This window comes from Excalfactoria chinensis, chromosome 5, assembly GCF_039878825.1.
Source record: "Excalfactoria chinensis isolate bCotChi1 chromosome 5, bCotChi1.hap2, whole genome shotgun sequence".
In the NCBI taxonomy this organism is placed as follows: domain Eukaryota; kingdom Metazoa; phylum Chordata; class Aves; order Galliformes; family Phasianidae; genus Excalfactoria; species Excalfactoria chinensis.
In genome coordinates this window covers 27,829,806-27,848,944 of record NC_092829.1, presented here as the reverse complement: position 1 = coordinate 27,848,944, position 19,139 = coordinate 27,829,806, and the positions used below count along the sequence as shown (strand labels likewise).

The 19,139-nt window shown below is 34.3% G+C and overlaps 1 protein-coding gene across 4 annotated transcripts in view; it reads left to right on the top strand.

Moving 5' to 3' along the window:
- The window catches only part of FMN1 (formin 1), a 118,356-nt gene that overhangs the window by 90,399 nt on the left and 8,818 nt on the right, over window positions 1-19,139 (top strand). For all 4 annotated transcript variants that reach the window (XM_072338205.1, XM_072338203.1, XM_072338206.1 and 1 more), the window contains 2 exons: window positions 12,966-13,017; window positions 15,086-15,235. In XM_072338205.1, the coding sequence (XP_072194306.1) occupies window positions 12,966-13,017; window positions 15,086-15,235 (202 nt within the window). The remainder of the gene's footprint in view (window positions 1-12,965; window positions 13,018-15,085; window positions 15,236-19,139) is intronic.

Genomic DNA, 19,139 nt, shown 5'->3' with positions numbered 1-19,139 from the left:
ATCTTATATTATTTGTCCATTGTCATAAATGTGGAAGTTTATAACTCAGATTCATCCAGAATCTTGCAAAATCTGGTCCCAAATTCCCCTTCATTGGTTCCAGCCTACAAAGTATGTAAAAACTCTAATCTGGGCTGCATTTCCTCCCTTGAATGCTGGAACGTGTGAATCAAGAAGTCTTTAGGCTTTGTAGCAGTTAGCCTAGGAAATTCATAGCTGTCTCTTTTCATTTCTCCAAGAATAAAGCTTCTTGCTGATGGAAAATGTGCTACTAAAGGAATTCATTCAATTTACAACAGAGTCTGTGAAACAAGTAGTCTGATGTCAGAACTGAACAGTTTTTGAAAATCATTATTAGTGGGAAGGAATGCTATTTGGAAAAGGCACATGGTACACTCAGCTGCCCAAGGTAACAAAGAAAATGGAGAGAAAGGGATTTATCAAGTACAGTAGATTTGCTGAGATCAATCTCATAGTGGAAGGAATTCTACTGCGTATGAAATTCTAGCCTTGCACTTGGATTAACAACACTGGTTAAGTTGTTGCTTTGCTACAATTACTGTTTTTCTTACACTATATAAGAGATGACTGTCACTCAGTTGCGCACTGTACAGTAGAAAAAGTCACAAACCAAGTGAGTCAATGTACTATTATGTCAGGAGGTAGTATATTTTTCAGACAAGTATATTTTTCAGACAAGCACATGGAAAATGTCAGTAAATCTGATTTTTACTGCTAAGTGATTTCTTAATAATTTTAGCTAGGATGCAGTAGCTACCTGGGCATGCTTCCAAACTGTTGTGCTTTTGAATGTACTTCTAGAGCAGAACAGGAGGTTTGATCTGCATCTATTCATTTGCCTGTTTGAATGCACCATGGCGGACTGTTGAGGTAGTCCAGTGGAAAAGGACATAAGAAATAAATTCTTTTAAGGCTAGCTCATTTCATTTGTATGTTAACTATCTTCTGTTTTGTATTATTCTTGTGGGAGTATAATTGAGAAATTAAGAAACATTATGAAAAAATTGTAACCAAGTGGCCAGAAGTTATGATCTGAACTCTGATTTCTCTGACCAGAGAATAGGAAACATAAATAGGGACACTTGTCTGAATCTGTTAGAGACCAGGCTGACTAAGCAGACAGACAGATGCCTCCTGACCTTTTCAAATATCTGAAGCATTTTCATGTAAATTGTTTGATCCAGGTCACTGCAACTATATAAATAATTGTTACTTCCTTTCTGGTATCTCCAAGCTTTCATGTCAGTTCCATCTTCATAACTTTACTTCCAGAAACAGAGTTTCTTCTAATTGAATATAATAACAAATTCTTGTTGTGATTTTCTTACTGATTCATAAGAAGATGAAATAGTGAATGTTTGAAATCACCAGTATTTAGAGTTCTAAGCTAAACCTTCTAAAAGTGTATTTGATTTCTTTTAACCAAATCATTTCTAAGGTTCTAAGGTATATCCCAGGAAGATTTTTTTTATTCTTCTTCATTCTTAATATGGCTATTCAGATAATTTTGTTATCATTTTACTCATTATCAGATTACGTTTATTACCACTCCATTTTACTACTTTTAATTTGCTTATTCAGAATGCCTAATGTATCATCTCATAATAGCATTCAGATAAAGAAGATGCCCTATGCCTTTTCTTTAATCCTGTAAAGCATTTTAGCTGGCTATTGATTTCTGGTTATGTCGCTTCTCCTCAAGAAGTATATCCACAGAAAGAATGTTATTTTATAGTCATAGAAAAAAATATTCTAAAACAGGTAATGAAACTGTCACATATTTGTTTTGCACTGTTATATTCCTCTACCTTAATCTACTTGATCTAAGCATAGCATTATGGCACTTGCTTTCCATTTTATTAATAAAGCTCTTGAACCTTTCAGTACTAAGTCAAGCAAGAATATCAACAGTTGTTTTTAAGGAGCATTGGATTTTAGTAACAATTGCCTTTTTACATCTGGTGCATAAACAACAGCAAAAGAGCAATAGCACTTACAAGCACCTTACTGTTGCCCTGATGTTCTGTTACCTTCACTTACGAGGCTACATTTGTCAACTATAAAGCATATCTTTGTAAAAACAACCAGTTCTACAAGCCATCAGACTGTGACTGTTCAGTCTGCATATCAAATACTGGATCTTCCTTTTGTGAATAAACTGTATGAATACAAAGACTTTTAACTTCAAAGCTGCATTTTCTATTCGACTCATCATGACTCTTTTTTCCCCTTCATTTGTTTTCACTGAGATGTTTTATTATCTCTGCCACACATATGCAGTTCTCACATTAAACAGTGTGGGAGGATATTTATGTCCAGTGTCAAACATGAAAAATATGTCATACTTCCTTGCAGTGATAATGTTTGCTTATAACTTTTTATCCTTCCCAGCAATGACATTACAGACCATGCAAAGTTTGTGTTAAGATGTGGAACGCTGTTTTATATGCCAGCAGCAGAATTACTTTAATCTTTCAAACTGTTTGTGACAGTCATAACTGTTTTCATCACTCAAACATTGTTGTATTTAAATACATGAAAGAGTGATTTACATAAATTGGCATGAGTCTGCAAAGCACAGATCCTGACTGCTGTGGTACTCTGAGATTTTAGAGTTGGACAATAGCCTCAGTCCATAAGATACCAAATAAGGTGTCCTAGAATGTGATTGCATCCATATGCCTCTGAAGAATGCAATATTGATAGTGAGTTGATTCAAAGAAGATTTTGCTCTGGAATGAACGATTCCTCCTACTCTCCTAAAAGAATTACCATCATTAAAGTCCTGAAAATTGATGTTAATTAAAAATACGATTTCTCAGGAAACTTTCAATTGAGTATTTTTGAGACAATTATATGTAGATTGCTATAATCAGTTCCACTATAATCGTGACTTATTATAAAATTGGAAGGCTGAACTACATTGAAATATGTAACATGTAATTTAGATGTGCTTATAATTAGAAGTGTGATGTCATCCTCTCCTAGAAGAGAAGGAAAGAATCTCTCAGAGAAAATGGTTCCTTCCAGGTTATTTTCAGTGTGATTGACTTTCTTGCACTCAATCATCGTAGCTGCCACAGTGACTGGCATATCAGCATAAACGAGGATTTCTTAGTAATCACAATTGAGTGCCCTGGTGAAGCAGCGGTAGAAGTGCCCCTTTCAACACCGGAGGCCCGGGTTCGAATCCCCCCTGTGGCGCAAGTGGTAGAAGTGCCACTCTGCTACACAGAAGGCTCGAATCCCAGGAGTTGGACTCAGTGATCTCTAAGGTCCCTTCCAACTCGCACGATACTGTGATACTGTGTGATACTTTGAGTGGCATAATTAATGTTAGTATTAATAACCTTGATCTAATACCAAAAACTGTGATGCATATGCTTGCTGTAAAATGTGTACCTATGTTACCAATACCTTTAGTTTAAACATTACCAACTTGTCTGGAACTTAACATTTTAATTTTTCATCAAAACCCTTATTTCCTATTCAATTAGCATGGATTTCTTCTAGCACTCATGTCATAATCATATAGGTAAACCACATTTCACGTTATTTGTGTTGGTTTTCCAAACACTTTCCCTCTTGTCCAACTGCTTTCTTCTTTACTGTCTTCTAATGAATTTCCTGTATGATTTCATATCTCGTCTGAACTGCATTGCTACTCAGTTAGCATGTATGAAGTTCATCTGAATTTGCTCTGCTATTTACATTCTTCTCTTATCCTATTTGTGCTGGCATATCTTTGTGATCTTGTAAATGAAATTATTCTATTTTTGCTTGGGAGATTATTGAACCTACATAGTGATCATGATATTTTTAACTATCTGTGTGCTTGTATATGTATTTGTATAGTATACAAGTAGTCCAACTGAGTTAGTTTTCCTGTTGTTGTGTTCTTTAAGTAGAAAACAAATAAGGTTCAGATGCTTTTGTGGAAAAACATGGGGATTTAAACAGAATTTATTTATTTTGTGCTTATGGTGTTTAAGTATTCCTGATTTGTTTTTTATATTTCCCACAGCAAAGCTTAGGTTTTCATATTAAATACAAACCCTTATAAACAGGAAAGTTGTTAGTTAAAAATTCTTAGTTTTATTGAAGTAATTTATCTCTTGTATAACATATACATCTTTTATTATTATTATTTTTTTAATTTAACTGGATTCTGCTGGATGTTCTGCAAATTCAGCTTTGTTTCAGATATGCTAAAGACTAAAACATGGAACTTCAGACACCAACTTGCATCAGTTATAGTGATCTTAATAGATCAGCGTGATGAGGATTGCAGTTTACCCATTATAGCTAATCTTGAGTTTTGGCAGAAATTTTCAAAACAAGGGGTGTTCATTTGACACATTCCACTTTACTAAATTGCAGTTAGAGATGAAAAGAAAAAAGATAGGCAAAATCTGCCTTAATATTTCACTTGTTTTTCAGTATGAGTATTTGATGTCAATACTGCATATTTCTTTGATTTTCATTTTGATTTGATTTATCCCTAAATATAGCTAGCCCTGAAGTTGATAATCAACTGTCTGAAATTCCCCCTCCCCTCCATCCTGTCTTTGTAGCTAAATAAAAAGAGGAAGGTGACTGTCACACTTCTAAGCAGTACATTTTTAGAAGGTCAGAATGATTAAATTCGTTCTCAATAACGTAGGTTTTTTTCTGTTCATGCTTTTTTATTGACAGTCTTTGTTTTTTAAAGAGCCTTCATTGCTTTTTTATTTAAACAAAAACTTAGCAAAGAAACAGATGTGTCCCATATAAAATATGCCATAAATCTTGTCTCACAAATTCTTTTCTCTGAACTTTCTGACAGAAACTGTCAAATATCCTCTTTAATTCAAGTATAAAATGTTCACTTTGTGTCATGGCGCCAACCACCATATGCTGGAATAAAGTCAGTAACCAGCAATAAAAAAAGGCAACATACACACCTTTGAAACAGTACAAGCAATCAACAGTGAGAAAGGTCTATATAAATCTATGGAGAATTAATCTCAGCTTTGCCACTATCCTGCTGTGCATTTACAATGAGATTTTGCTCCCGACCACCAGAAGTGGCTTACTTTGCAGAAGGAGTGTATCCTAATGAGGCGAAAATGTATGGAAAACAAAGCAGCAGCTTTTATCCCCCCACCTCCATCCTTTGGATCACCTAGAAGAGCGTGTCCTAGTGTGTTCAAACATGTGGGGCCACTACACATCACACGTTGCTGTACTTTAGCTGATCATGTGAAACCAATCTTTAGTGAGCTTAATCAGCAGAAATGATTTAGCCTCATAAATCATTGTTACCATTCCACAGGAGGAGGCAATGCTATGGCTTTTCTCTTCTAAAAGATTTCAGGCACGAATTTCCCAAGTTTCTCTGAAATTAGTTTAATTCTCTTTTTATAGTTATTCATTGTTTGTCAAACAGATTACCCATTGGTTCACCACCCAATTTTTTGGGTTTTTTTTATCCCTTACATTTTTGAGAAGACCTGCTTCCTATTGGCTTAAACAGTTGTTTTCCATGTATTTAAAGGTGTTGTCCTTGGTATAAAAATGTGATGATGCTGAAATTTTTCACTTCTGCTACAACAGGAGATTGTAGCTGTAGAAAATCTGAATGGTTTTCCCAAACAGAACAGATTGTTTGATTTGAAAGGATTAGAACTAATTCTCCAGTACTGCAGACTATTTAGATACAATTACCTCAAAGGTTAACCTGCAAAATTGCATTTGAAATTAAACTACAAATTTATAAGAATTGATTAAAATAGAAATGAGAATTAGAATGCATTTGTATAGTGTTTAATTTCTAGTAAGCTTTAAATCTGTTTCCCACTAGTATGTGAGAAGAAGAAATTAATGGCTTAATTGCATCTTACTAGAATGCAGTTTCAAATAATTTGGTTGGAATAAATTGAAAATGTAATGTTAATTCTTGCTTTGTAACTGGTAACTGCAGAATGTAGGAAAGTAAGAATATTAGTCCTAATTTTAATGAAACAATAACCTTCTTCTGTACAAGCTAACTGAAAAAAAAATAGCTTTAACTGAAAAACAGCTTTAATTTGCACAGAGTACAGTAAAACCATTGGGGTAAGACAAAAATATTTTAAGAAATATAGGACTTTAAGAAAATACACATAAAATGTTTTTTCTGCATAGTTCATTATAATGTTCTGGTAAATAGACCTTCAACACTTTTTCTGGCAAATTTATAGACAGCATTATCACTTTTAAAAGAAAACATAATTTCCTAGGTTTTTTATTACCTATGATAATAAACACTTCCTTGAATGTGTTGCATGAGTGTGTTCTGCTGGTGTTGTATGCCTCAGTGTGTGCACAGATTTCTACAGTTTGTTATGCTTTGTTAACATTAAAAATACTGACTGAATATTTTATAATGTTTAACAATTTCTGTGTACTCTCTTAATTAGTCCTTGCCCAGTACCCATGGTACAGGCTGGTAAGTAATATTTCTGATTGCTTATATGGGACCTAGTTTGTTAGCAACTTTCCAAGGCTGCACAGAGTCTCTTTGTATGATAGAAACAGTTGTACATTTTCATCATTGGATGTGGGTTTCTTAGCTAACAACAATTTTTGTACCACTGCAAAGGAAAATAAACTTGTAAGGACTGGTTCATGGAAGTATGATTAAGACCTCATGGCAGCAAGTGTTCTGAAGATTGTTTTGAAAGGATTTAAGTTGTCTATACCAGCATTAAACTGTACAAAAAAATTTCAAAGCCAAACCCTATGTTCAAAATTTGTGATTTTCTAATTTAGAGAAGAGTTAAAGGAAACAAGGTATATATGATCACACTGCCTCTTGTTTGTTCTCCTGCCAATAATTTTTAATGGGCACACCAATTTTTGTCCCAGTGTGACAGTTAGAGGTCTTAAGATATTAAAGGTCTAAAATCTCAATAAAAAATTCTGGCTAAATAGAGTGACCCTTTTTGTCTTCCAGGGAGAGAGGCTGCGTCATGAACTCAACCATTAATTAAACATTAATGAATCCATTTGGGAACTGTCTCTAAAATGCAGATCAATAATAGGCCAGGTTTTGTTGGTTGCATTGCTTGCAAACTAGAGATACAGATTTTTCATGAGTCTTTTCCTAGAACAGAGCAGGTGTGCTCATAGTTTGCTAAAATCCTCTAAGGTTAGTGGGAGAGAATTTCATTAGAATGAAAACATACGTCTGAAATTTAAATTATTATTATTATTTCTGAGTACCTGTATCCTCTGTTGCTATCTTAATTATATGACATAAAAGAAATTTCTAAAACTGGGTTCAGTCTTTATAAAATGTAAATCCAAAAGCATGTGGTACTAAATTAGAAATTTCCATGTCTTTAACAATTGCAAAAACCCAAGCTTATACTCAGTACCATACTTACTCTTATCAGTCTAGTCACACTTTCAAAATCCAGTAGATATTATGGCTTTCCCTGAATTTTCTGATTTTAAATTCTGCTGAATTTATGTGTGTTTTCATTAATACTTTTTTATTTGCATTTGACATCCATTGTTTTAAAAATTCTATTAATAAGATTTTTATTCCTTTAAAAACTACATTCCAAGAAACTGGTTTCTGGCAGAGTTATGTAATGAAAAGTATTTTCACGTGTTACATACAACATGCAAGTCATTCTTCATAATTCATTTGCAATTGCGTGCAATTATTGCATATTTATGCAGGGCCCTTTCTTTTTCTAGCCAGTAAAAAAACATTAATAATAAAAAAAATTATACACAGGTAAATGATATTCATTAACAGTTTGCATGTGTTGTTACCCTCATGCATGTGGTTCTGCTGCTGTCGTCCAATCACTAAAATCTTGTACTGTATTGAAAACTACACAGTTTGATATGATAAATCTAGTGACAGATTCATCTGTTGTGATTTTTCTGTATGGTATATGTGCTGCTGGGATGGAACTTAACATTCCTCATAGGCACCCATATGATGCTGTGTTTAGGATTTGTGGCTAAAATAACATTGATATCAGACCAGTGTTTTAGCTATTGCTTTGCAGTACTTTCACAGTATCAAGACTTTGGGTTTTTTTCCTATTCTGTCACCCCCGGAAAGTAAGCCAGGGGTGTGCAGGAAGTTAGAAGTGGACAGAACCTGGACTGTTGACCCAAACTGACCAACAAGATGTTCAATGAGCATAATGTCATGCTAAGCACTCAAAATGGAATTGAAGGGAATTCGTAGTAGGTAGTCACTGCATCAAAACTGGGTGGGCTTCAGTCTGCTTGTGTAGTTGTGACTGCCTGCTTTTGCATTGCTTGTGTTTTTTTTCCTTGCTTTTGCTCTTTCCTATTAACTTCCTCATGCCACCGTTGGAGAACAGTGAATGAGTGGCTGTGTGGTGCTTAGCTGCTGGCCAGGGTCAACCCACCCTGACTGTAAAATAACAGTCCTGAGGGGAGTCCTTCATTAGATTGTTCTTAAGCTCCCAGAACTGCCATATACCAGCAAGTGCACCCCCTGTGAAGTTTTCTTTCTGCTTGTAGCCCAGTCATTGTTTTCATATTCCTATGAACAAGGAATAAACATGGAAAATGTCTTTACTTGATTCCCTCCTGTGAATACTGAATAGTTGGATAAAAGAATGTTTTTTAAAAGGTCTCCTTTTCCCTGGAGTTTACAAACAGTGGATGTCCTGAGTAAGGGATTTCTTAAAAATGAAGTCTATTTGGAAGTTTTCACTGGTAATAGTTCTACTGAAAGCAAAACCAAGGGAGGCTAAGTTCACCCTGCTGTTGATCCTCCCATTCTTTATAATACTATAGTGTCTAGGATTTTAAGCATGTCCAGAATTTTGTATGCTACAAAACATGTATATTGTTTTTAATGATCCTCTCTAGTCTGTTTTCCTGTCTAGAAGGACTTCTTTGACTTTTTTTTTTTCCCACCCTGCACAATGTCTGGTTGAATACAGTTGATAAGTTTATTTTTTATGTTAACTGTACTTCAGCATGGAGATATAATTATATAGCATACTTTTTTACTATAGGCCTTCTGACTTCAGTTTTAGATGTTGTACTAAGGAGCATGGTTTACTGTGGAAATATTGGGGGTAGGTGGACAGCTGGACTAGATGATCTTGGAGGTTTTTTCCAACCTTGGTGATTCTATGATTCTGTGATACTGATATCCAAATATATAGCTGCTGTGCATAATTTCTAAGCGATTTTGGTCTGTTACAAGTGGTGGCATGTCTTCAAAAAGGCCAAGAAAATTATGACCGTAGCAGCATGACCTCCTTACCTCAGTAATGCCACAGAGTGACACTTCTGGCAGTTCAGAAAAAAATAACGAACCTTTCTTGAGATACACCTCAACCCCTCCTTTACCCTTATTTAAAGAACTAGCATGTTTCCATCTTCACAAATCAGAGTTCATTTGACGGTTTTATAACATCAATACTTAGGAGATTTTAATCTTGATTAATGATGAAGGTGAGTTCTTGTGCTCCCAGAAAATGGCCTGTCCTTTTTCACAATCATAACAGCTTCTATCCAGACTCTGTAAGTTCAGAGAGTTATATCACTTGGGGTTCGGTTTGGTTTTGTTTTGCGTGTTTGGGGTTGTTTCTTTTTTTGTTTATTTTCTCTGACTGTGCCTTATCCCAGATTCTGTCTTACAGTAAATGTACTTGGTTGGAAAACGTGAGTCAGATAGACCTACTTTCTTCATTGAGCAAAAGAAAAAAAAAAAAAAAGAAAAAAAAAAAAAAAAAAAAAGAAAAGGGTTCTCCCTTCCATCCTTCCCCTCCAGCAAAAAAGAAAACAAACAAAAAAAAAAAACACCAACAAACCTATAATTAGCTAGTCTCTAAATGTCCATGAAGCATAAACCTTGTGAACCACATGAATTCAGCCCTGAAATATAAATCTGAGAGTTCTGATTCCCATACCCCAACTGCTAACTCTCTGAGCATTCTCATAATTTTGAAGATTTTTCATTGCTTTGGAATGTTTATAAAAGTGATGATCTTTCAGTTCTGAAAATAATAAGATACTGAAAAATAAACACCAAAAAACCTGTAACTAGTAGGCTTGAGTGAATCATTCTACATAGATGATTTGTATAGTTAACAAATCCAAAAGATATTTCCATGCAGGGTGGAGGGACTAGCAGGGCCGATGTAACTGATATCTGTGTACCCACTTTTCTTTCTTTGTCCTCCACTCTTAGAGCAAGTTCTCTCCTCCTTCTTTTTTTGACTGCTGGTTATTTGCTTTCTCCAGCATTCAGTCTTTGATACTATCCGGTACTGACTTTCCTTGACTACCCTTTGTTCTTTTGATAATTATTTCTTAGTACCTCAATACATGAAGAGATCTTGGTTCTGTTGTATCTGGGAGCTGCTATGCATATATTGGGTGTGTTAGAAACAAATATTTTCTGGTAATTTCTCAAGATAGTATTGCTTTTTCATCCTCAGCATGAGATATGGATAGCAGGATGAGTAAGACCAGTGGTTGGTCTCCAGAGCCTATAGCTGTGTCACAAAAAAATATTCCTACAGCAGATTAGAACTGCATATTTTGCAAATAGGTGTTTTCCTTTCAAACCCTTGCTTGTAAAAAGACATAGAAATTCTTCACTGACCCTGTCTATCATATTAGAAGATACAGATTGACTAAAATAGATTAAGATATATTGATTAGGAGCATATTGAGAACATTCATTTGGACATGTGACAAGACAGCAAACTTCCACTTGACAATTCCCTTCATCTTCAAGGGTAATCAAGTATAATGAGTCAAGTAATATAATTACTGCAGGTTCTGGTGGGAAGGAAGGAAGAGCAGGATTCTGTGTAGCAAAATACTTAAGAATTGTGTAGTAAAGAATGGCTCTATTTTCTTGTCTTATGTATAATGGAATATTTTAACTGCTGTTTACTTAGAATTTGTTATGTGGAGTTGTTTTTTTGTTTTCTTTTGTTTTCAAGTCTCAACATCTTATTTTCAAATACATACTTTAAAGTACTTATTGAGTAGACATGGTTATAGCCAAAGGCATGGAAAACGCTATCAAACATATAATAGCTACTTCCTTGCTTCCTCTTTTCCCTCATATTGGTACACAAAGAAACACACTGTCATAATAATATAAATTTTGCATGTTCTTTCCTAGAAGTCGCATCTTTTTTCCACTTTCTCAAAGTTGTTGTGTTTTTTTTTTCTTCCATCTTTCTTTAATGTGTTCTTAAGAGATTAAAAACCAAGTAAGTCAGTTCTTACACTGCACTATAAGTATTATCATACTCTTCAATTTTATACACAATTTTATATAGTTTAGCTTTTAACTGTGTTAGTTTTCCTATATGTAGTTAATTCTGTATAATTATAATCTATCAGAATTCCTGCTTACGTTTCCCAGTTTTAATGATAAAAAAATGTAAGAGCCATGGAAATAACAAACTAAGTATATTAAATGAACTTTAGCCTGAAACAAACACAGTAAATCAGAGCTGTTCTATCTATTTCAGTGGTAGCTGTCTTACCACCAGGATTTGAGGTAGAGAATGTAATAGCATAGAACTGTAGAATTGTTTTAGTTGGAAGGAACTCTTAAAGGTCATCTACTCTGGCTCTTCTGCAGTGGTAAGGCTGCTCAGAGCCCTGTCCATCCTGACCTTAAATGCCTCCAAGGACAAGTCTTCCACCACCTCACTGGGCAACCTGTGCCAATGCCTCACCACTCTTGTTGGGAAAACTTCTTAGTATCTCCTCTCTTTTGGTTTCAAACCATTTCCCCTTGTCCTATAAAATATATAGAGAGAATTGTTTACTTGTTTGCTCAGGACACACAACACTGTTTTTTGCTTTTGCAATAATGATATAATCTCAATTAAACACGTTTGCCCAACATATGAATAGAAATTACTTAGTTTTGTCAATATTCAGCAGTGTTCTGAAGTAAGCCAGTTTTTAACTGATTTTAGTTTAATACAAATCTCTATGTAAGTACCGTAGTCATGAAATAAGATAATTCTGTATATATTTCTCGATGGCCTTGTCTGAAATCAAGTTTATAACTGTAACTACGTTTCATCAGTGTCTGTAGAGAGAGCAGTTCTTTATCTTTGTATCATTAAAGTGTCTGAATTCTGTTTATATTAACATTTGCACTTATAGAAATTATTGTGTTGTGGAATAGAAATAAGTCTTCCTCTTCAGTAGCGTTTTTTTACATACATAGTATTCTGCTACAGATAAGTTGGCTATTCCATGTATATTGAATTAAGAAAAATTGATCAGCATTTTTCAAACAAAACTATGGCTTTTGCTTGAGGAAAACATTGAAAAGCAGAAAATGCCCATCCTTTGAAAATCAAATCCCCGTAAGTAGTTTGTATGAGCATTCTGTAACAGAGGGGTTCCGATTCAGTGACCATATTTCAAACTCTTGGCTGCTTTTTCAAAAAAATCTTGTATATTTAAAACTTAGTACATGTGTTTTCACTTTCCAGTTTCCTGAACAAAATGTGACAGCTATATGGAACAGTTGGTGTTAACTGTGTTTGTTACCTGTTCAGCAACTTCCAATTATTTGCACTGCAGAAATTGGTTTAAATTTAAAGTTTGGGTCTGCAACAATAAAGGAATATGCACAACTCTCTTAAAATCTGAATGTCAGGTTTAATTATTTCCTTTTATTTTGATTAATATATACTTCTATATGTTACAGTATCAGATTTAAAATTAATTTCAAATCCAGTACACTATAATAAGTATAGATTTACATATAAAAAATGAGCAAAAATTGAAAATTAGTAAATGTTTATCACTTCTATTATGTCTAGCATACAATCTATCCAATTTGGAATGTAAGGAATGCTAAATCTGTGGAATCTCTATAACATTAAGGCAGTAATTTATATGTTTGAAATGTTTCTCACTGACAGCTAAAGAAGAACGTAAAAAAGAAGAGAGCAGTTTGGAAAATGCACAAAAATGGTAAGGTTTTTTTCTTCTTTTTTTTTCTAACTGTTTGCTATTGGTTAAAGATGTTATTGATCTAGGACATATATTAAATAGGAAAAAGCATCTGAACTTCAAAGAAGTAATGCTTTCTGAAAATTTCTTATGTAGTCTTCCAGGAAAAAGTTCAGTTAGATTTTTAGCCAAACAGTCTCCTGTGTTTGAGGTTTTAATTACTGTTAACATTGAATTGAATCCTTGTTTTAAAGAATATTGTAGTAATCGATTAACTACTTAATGCAGTAAAAATATGTTTCACTGTCATGGAACTTTTTCATCACCTAAGCCACTGAATGTGATATACTAAGAAAACAATGAAATCCAAAGGGCTGATCTGAACATCTATACCTTGCTTAGGGCAGAAGAGGAAACATATAGGAAGAAGTAAGATAAGTTGATACGTGGATAGATAGAAACTGTTTAATAAGTTAGTATTTCTATTAAATATTGTGTAGCAGGTCATATTTTCATTAGATTGAAGTGTCTGCTTTTAAACTCATTCAAGATTGTTTTGTTCTATTCATAAAAATGTAAAATGATAATTTAAAGAGAAGCTTGCAAAATGCTTTTCATGCATTTTTTTGCAGAGCATCTATGAAAAGAGTAACACATGTATACAGAATAACAGATATAATACTTTGATTTCTAACTTCATTTGCATTACACTCAGTTGGCCAAAGATCTCTCAGCTGTTTGGCTGTACAGCTTGACTAGGGTAGCTAGGCAGGGAGCAGTAGGATCAGAAGCTCTCTTTGCAGTTCTGCTTCACGTCACAGCAGACCTGCTAACATCATGTTCGCTTCTTCCTAGCTGAATCCTCCATTCCTGCTGATGCAGCTGATAGAGCTCTCCCGAATCCTGCATTCCTCTGCCCCTCCCCTTCCTCCTCTGCCTTTATCCTGACACTTAGTGTCTTGCTCCTGTTTGTGTTTCATCTTCAGATCTTCCCCAGGTAGCACTGCTTGTTTTCATTTAGCTTTCTCTAGTTTCCTGGGCTGCTTCCTGACTTTTAGGAGTAACAGATCTTTTCAGCATTCTGCTGAATGTTTAGTTAGCAATTGAGAAACCTAAATTCAGTATCAGACAACTAATTCCTTATGTCAACTGCAAATTAGATGTACTTTGTACCCTGGAGAGCCTAGTTTGCTCCAGAAAGGCTGCAGAGCAAATGGCACATGAAAACAACTGTGCTATAGAAGGAAAGTTTCTCAGTAGGTAGAAATTAAACAGGTCAGCCAGCTGTTAGTCAATAGTTCAGCCAATTTTCTTCCACCTTCTGCAGCAAATGGAAACAGTTCACCTGAAACATGAACTGTCTTGGGAGATATTTGGGATTTTTCTCTCCCTTTTTCTGACTGTGCAAAAACACTAACCTGGATGACCAAGTAAGGTAGACTCTGGGCACAGAAAAGTAATGTAAAGGTTATATAAGCACAATCAGTTAAAATATCATTAGAATAATAATAAAAGCCTACTTTGAAAATATTCAGCTGCGTAACCATTCTGTAGCTGCATTATAAAATAAAAGTGTGCTACTATATTGATAACATTTTTCTATAAAATTAATTGCTGTTATCTGCTTATTGACGTACACAGAAGGAGACAATCTAACTAGTTGAAAGTTATGGAGATAGAGGATTTTTCCCCACTTGGCACATAACTCTTCTATAGTATTTCTACTGAAAGAAATGGCAAAATAAGGTCCCTGTGCCACATAGTGAATAAAATTAAAGACTTAAGTAGAATATAGCATTTCCTGTAATACAAGAAATTCAGTTTTTCGTCTTCAAAACTGAATACCTGTGATTCAACTGTGTTACTTATTTCTATGGTGGCTCATGCACCTATCTGCTGCCTTCCTGAGAGTGAGGTAGGTGTTGGAAGGATAGTTACACTTGGCATGAATTACTGCTATGATTTCCAAGGCTAAGGGGAAGTTTTGGTAACTACCAGCCTTGAGAACCAAATCAGGAATCAGCACTCAGACAAACTGTTTCCCCTGTAGGCTTACTGTTGACAGTTTCTTTTCCCCCCTCTCTCCCAGCTTTGAAGAAACAGTGGGATACTTTGGCATAAAGCCAAAGCCTGGTGAGAAGGAGATCACACCAAACTATGTTTTCACGGTGTGGTACGAATTCTGCAGTGACTTCAAGACCATTTGGAAACGAGAGAGCAAAAGCATTTCCAAGGAGCGGTAAGGTTCTAATAAAGTCATTAATACCATTTTAGATGTCTGGGAAACTGTTCCTTCTCAAACCTAACAAATTATACTCCTATATTTCACAGGCGTCATTGTTTTCTTTCAGATCTAATGGACATCAAGGAAAGATTATTCCCTCAGGGTGCGTAGGAAAATTCACCAAAGGCATGCTATCCCCACAAAAAGATAAACACATATAATCTGATAAATTACACTTTTGTAACCCCTTCCAATTACTAGCTAGTAAAATGAAAGGGGAGCTGTGCTAATTTGTAACAGATTGCTTCTCTGTGCATTTTCATGTTGAACTAGCCTAAATGAGGCGATATTGCTGTCGCAGACAGTACAGACAAATAAAAGTGAATGCTTTTCCAGTTAATATACTGCACTTGCATCAAAGGGAAGCCCCAGAGATTCAGGCCACACTAAGCACTGTGTTGAAGCCCCACACTGAATTTACAGCACCACTTCTGACTCTTGGTGTCCTGCTGAGGACTTCAAACTACTTACCGCTAGATCTCACGGCAGTCAACTGATTTTATTAGTTAGAGTAAAAAAATAAAATATAAACCCTTCAATTATTTGCTCACTTTTCTTTAAGAAGCTAAAAATCGTTTGCAGAGAAGATATCTATACTGTGAGCGAGTAAACGCCATATTAATCACAACTCATTTGAAAAGACATAAGTGGTGTTGTGATCATGCTTTGGAAAAGAATGGGCTAATCACTTTAAGCATGAAATGCAAATCAAGGTGTGTATTCTAAAGTGACACAGATGTAAAGGAAAGATTTCTTTAAAGATCTTAGCACTTATATTTTCCTTTTTTGCTTTAAATCAGTAGGGACTTGCAAATGTAGATTTTTACAGGACAAAATGGAGAAAATATAAGTTCCTGATTGTCAGCCTTATGGGCATTGTTTTACAGGTTTTAAATTCTTGAAAGTTGTAGGTGTTTGTATCATCATGGTTAAATCTATTTAGAAGCTGACAACAGTGAACATTGACAGAGGATCTTTTATTTCTTTTTCACTAAGTCAATATTCAAATTAGTTTCGCAAAATAAAAACATGTAAAATTACTAGTCAGTAAGCAGATTGCTCTAATTGTCTAGGGACTGTATTATGGATATACTTCAGAGAAATAAAAAACATCCAGAGCATACATCCATTCCATACATAGTCAGTGCTTTGCTGATGGGATACAGTGATCCCTTCAGAGCAATTGATTTAAGATGTTGATTAATTAAACATTTGATTAATGCATTAGAGATCTTAACAAAAAACAACTCAAAGTTTCTTAAAACAATGTTCAAGAGATCTTTGAAGTAAACTGCTGTGTTCTGTGTTTTCCTGCTGGAATGAGATGAGAACGACTCATTGTTTAACAATAGTGTAAATAAAATGTAATAGTAAAAATATATTGCAAATTTTTTCATCAGTTCCTTTAAAATATATTTCTTTTCCTATTCATGAATGTAAAGCAATGCCACTTATTAGAATATTTCTTCAAAGTGCTAATTTCTGGATTATATATTTCATTTTTTCTTTATAAAATTTCATTAATATCAAACAAACAATTCATTGTCATTTACGTTAAAAATCCAAGTGTTTCATAAAGACCATGAGGTGCTGAAATGAGGATCTTTCTGTAATAAGTAAATTAGAATGACAGAAGAGCTGTTTTCATCATCCTAAATTGTTTTGTAATGTGCTACTGAAAAGAAGAACCTCATGAAATCAGTAAATTTGAATGATGGGAAAACTATTTTAATCATCTGAAAATGTCCTGTGAATTCATGACCTTTTAAGGTTTTGTTTCACAAAGTCTGAGACTAATAGTTGATGAACTGAGGCCCAAGAAATTTTGAAAGAAAGCTCAGAGTCTTTCTGCATGTTGGTAACTAGAAACCTTAGTATGACAGGAATGGACAGCTGTCTTCCATAACTGGCTAATTAATTTGATGCACTATTTGTTTTGCATTTCTAGAGATGGTAATTAAAAAGAAAAAGGTTATGTTCATCAACAATGAACTCTTTTGTTCTTTAAAAAAAAAAAAAATTGAAGAAGAAAAATTGGTAGCAAAAGTCAATATTTTCATTGTTGGGTTCTGAAACTAAGACATCGATATCTTTACATAAACACTTCTACTGTTACCTTAGCCTTCAAATTTCAGGAGGAGCTACAGAAGTACAGAAGTATAAAATGTATCTGAACTGAACTAGCTGTGTAGATACCTAAATATGGTTTTAATTGTTTACATTTAAAGGAGAATGTCAGTATTGGATTATAATTTCTCACTCACAAAGTACAGCTCAGAAAATTCTAAATTTAATTATTATATGCAGAATTACCAGTAATGTGCCATACCAAATGTATTATTAAAAATATATTAGCTTAAAATTAATAGTAGGTCAAAAGATTTAAAGTGGAAAATTAAATTTTTATACTCAAAACAAGCTACATTGTGTTGCATAAGAGAAACTATAAAATCTCTGAATTTGTGGGAGAAAGGATACCCCCTGTAAAAAATGACAGCCTCAGCTGCAGGAGCCTGTTTTGTCTAACATTAACTTGGCTCCTAAACGTAACGCAACTGTAGAAATCTAATTAGATTAATGCTTTTTCATGAAGTAAAGGAAACACTTTAACAGAGCTGCCCAGCACTTTACTCCCCGTGAAAATAAATTAGGTGCCTGCAAAACATAGTTGAATCATTGTCTCTTTCCTGAACAAAATTTGACCACCATTTAGAAGAACAAGACAAAATTACAGATAGATAACAAACATAGATAGATACAACAAATAAATTTCTATGGAGATAAAATGAAGAAACTTTCTAATTGTGTGCATCCAGGTAAATCAACTGCTTTTTTTTTGCTTTCTTCTTATAAGGTTTTGAGATGCTAACCAAACTGAAGACCAAAACAAAGTTATGTCATTGCATTTCTACAAGTCTCATTTCCTTTTTTATTCCATTAATTTTATTTTCAGTTAGTATGTCTCTGCATTCAGAATCGAAATAAGTGTGTATTAATACGTGAATATATACCCATATGCCTATTAAAGCATTCATGATCTGTTAAAATGTATTTTAACATAATATCATAGCCAGTTCTGAATATGGGGAAAAAAAATCTAGACATATATATTAAAAAACAAGTAGTTTGCAGTGATGAATAGGAAATCGCAAGTGTGATGAGGATTATCATGTGCTTATGCTTTACGTATGAAGCAACCAAATAGGAATGGAATTATTGCTGTTGATTTTTCTCACTGCTTCCACTGCAAACGTAAGATTGCAGCAGTAGTTGCTGCACTAGATTAAGCCATTTCTTTTAGGTAGAATATACATAAAAAATGCACAGCTAAGCAACAGAAATCAGAAAAGAAAAAAAGAACCAAAGTTTGTCTCAACATCTAGAGAAGTCATTTGATAAACAGAAATACGTTTTATCTTCAAAATAGAGTAAGACCTGCTTTTAGAAGTTCCCTTTTTTAATGTCTTTTTTGTTCTTGAATGTTGTCACTAGCACAAAACACATTGATGGTATCACCTTTATCTTATGAAAAAAAGCTATAGTGATTATTTTTTGGGGTGCACAAAGGAATGAATGACAGATTTAAAAAGCTGAAGCTTTGACTGTAGCAGCATGAGTAGCTAATGGTGGTGATTGGACAATAGAAAGGGCAGTGAATGGTGCCCAGTAAATTTTTGTTTACTATAGTAAGTTGGAGTTGGATATAGCTTTCCACCTCTTTCATTTTTGGCACACATTATTTGTCTAACCATCAATTAAGCTAATCTGTGAGTCTAACTTGTACTTAATAACTGAAATTTGGCAGGAGTACTTGCCACAGAGGAAGCAGAGGATTATATTTTTGTTTTCAATATTACAG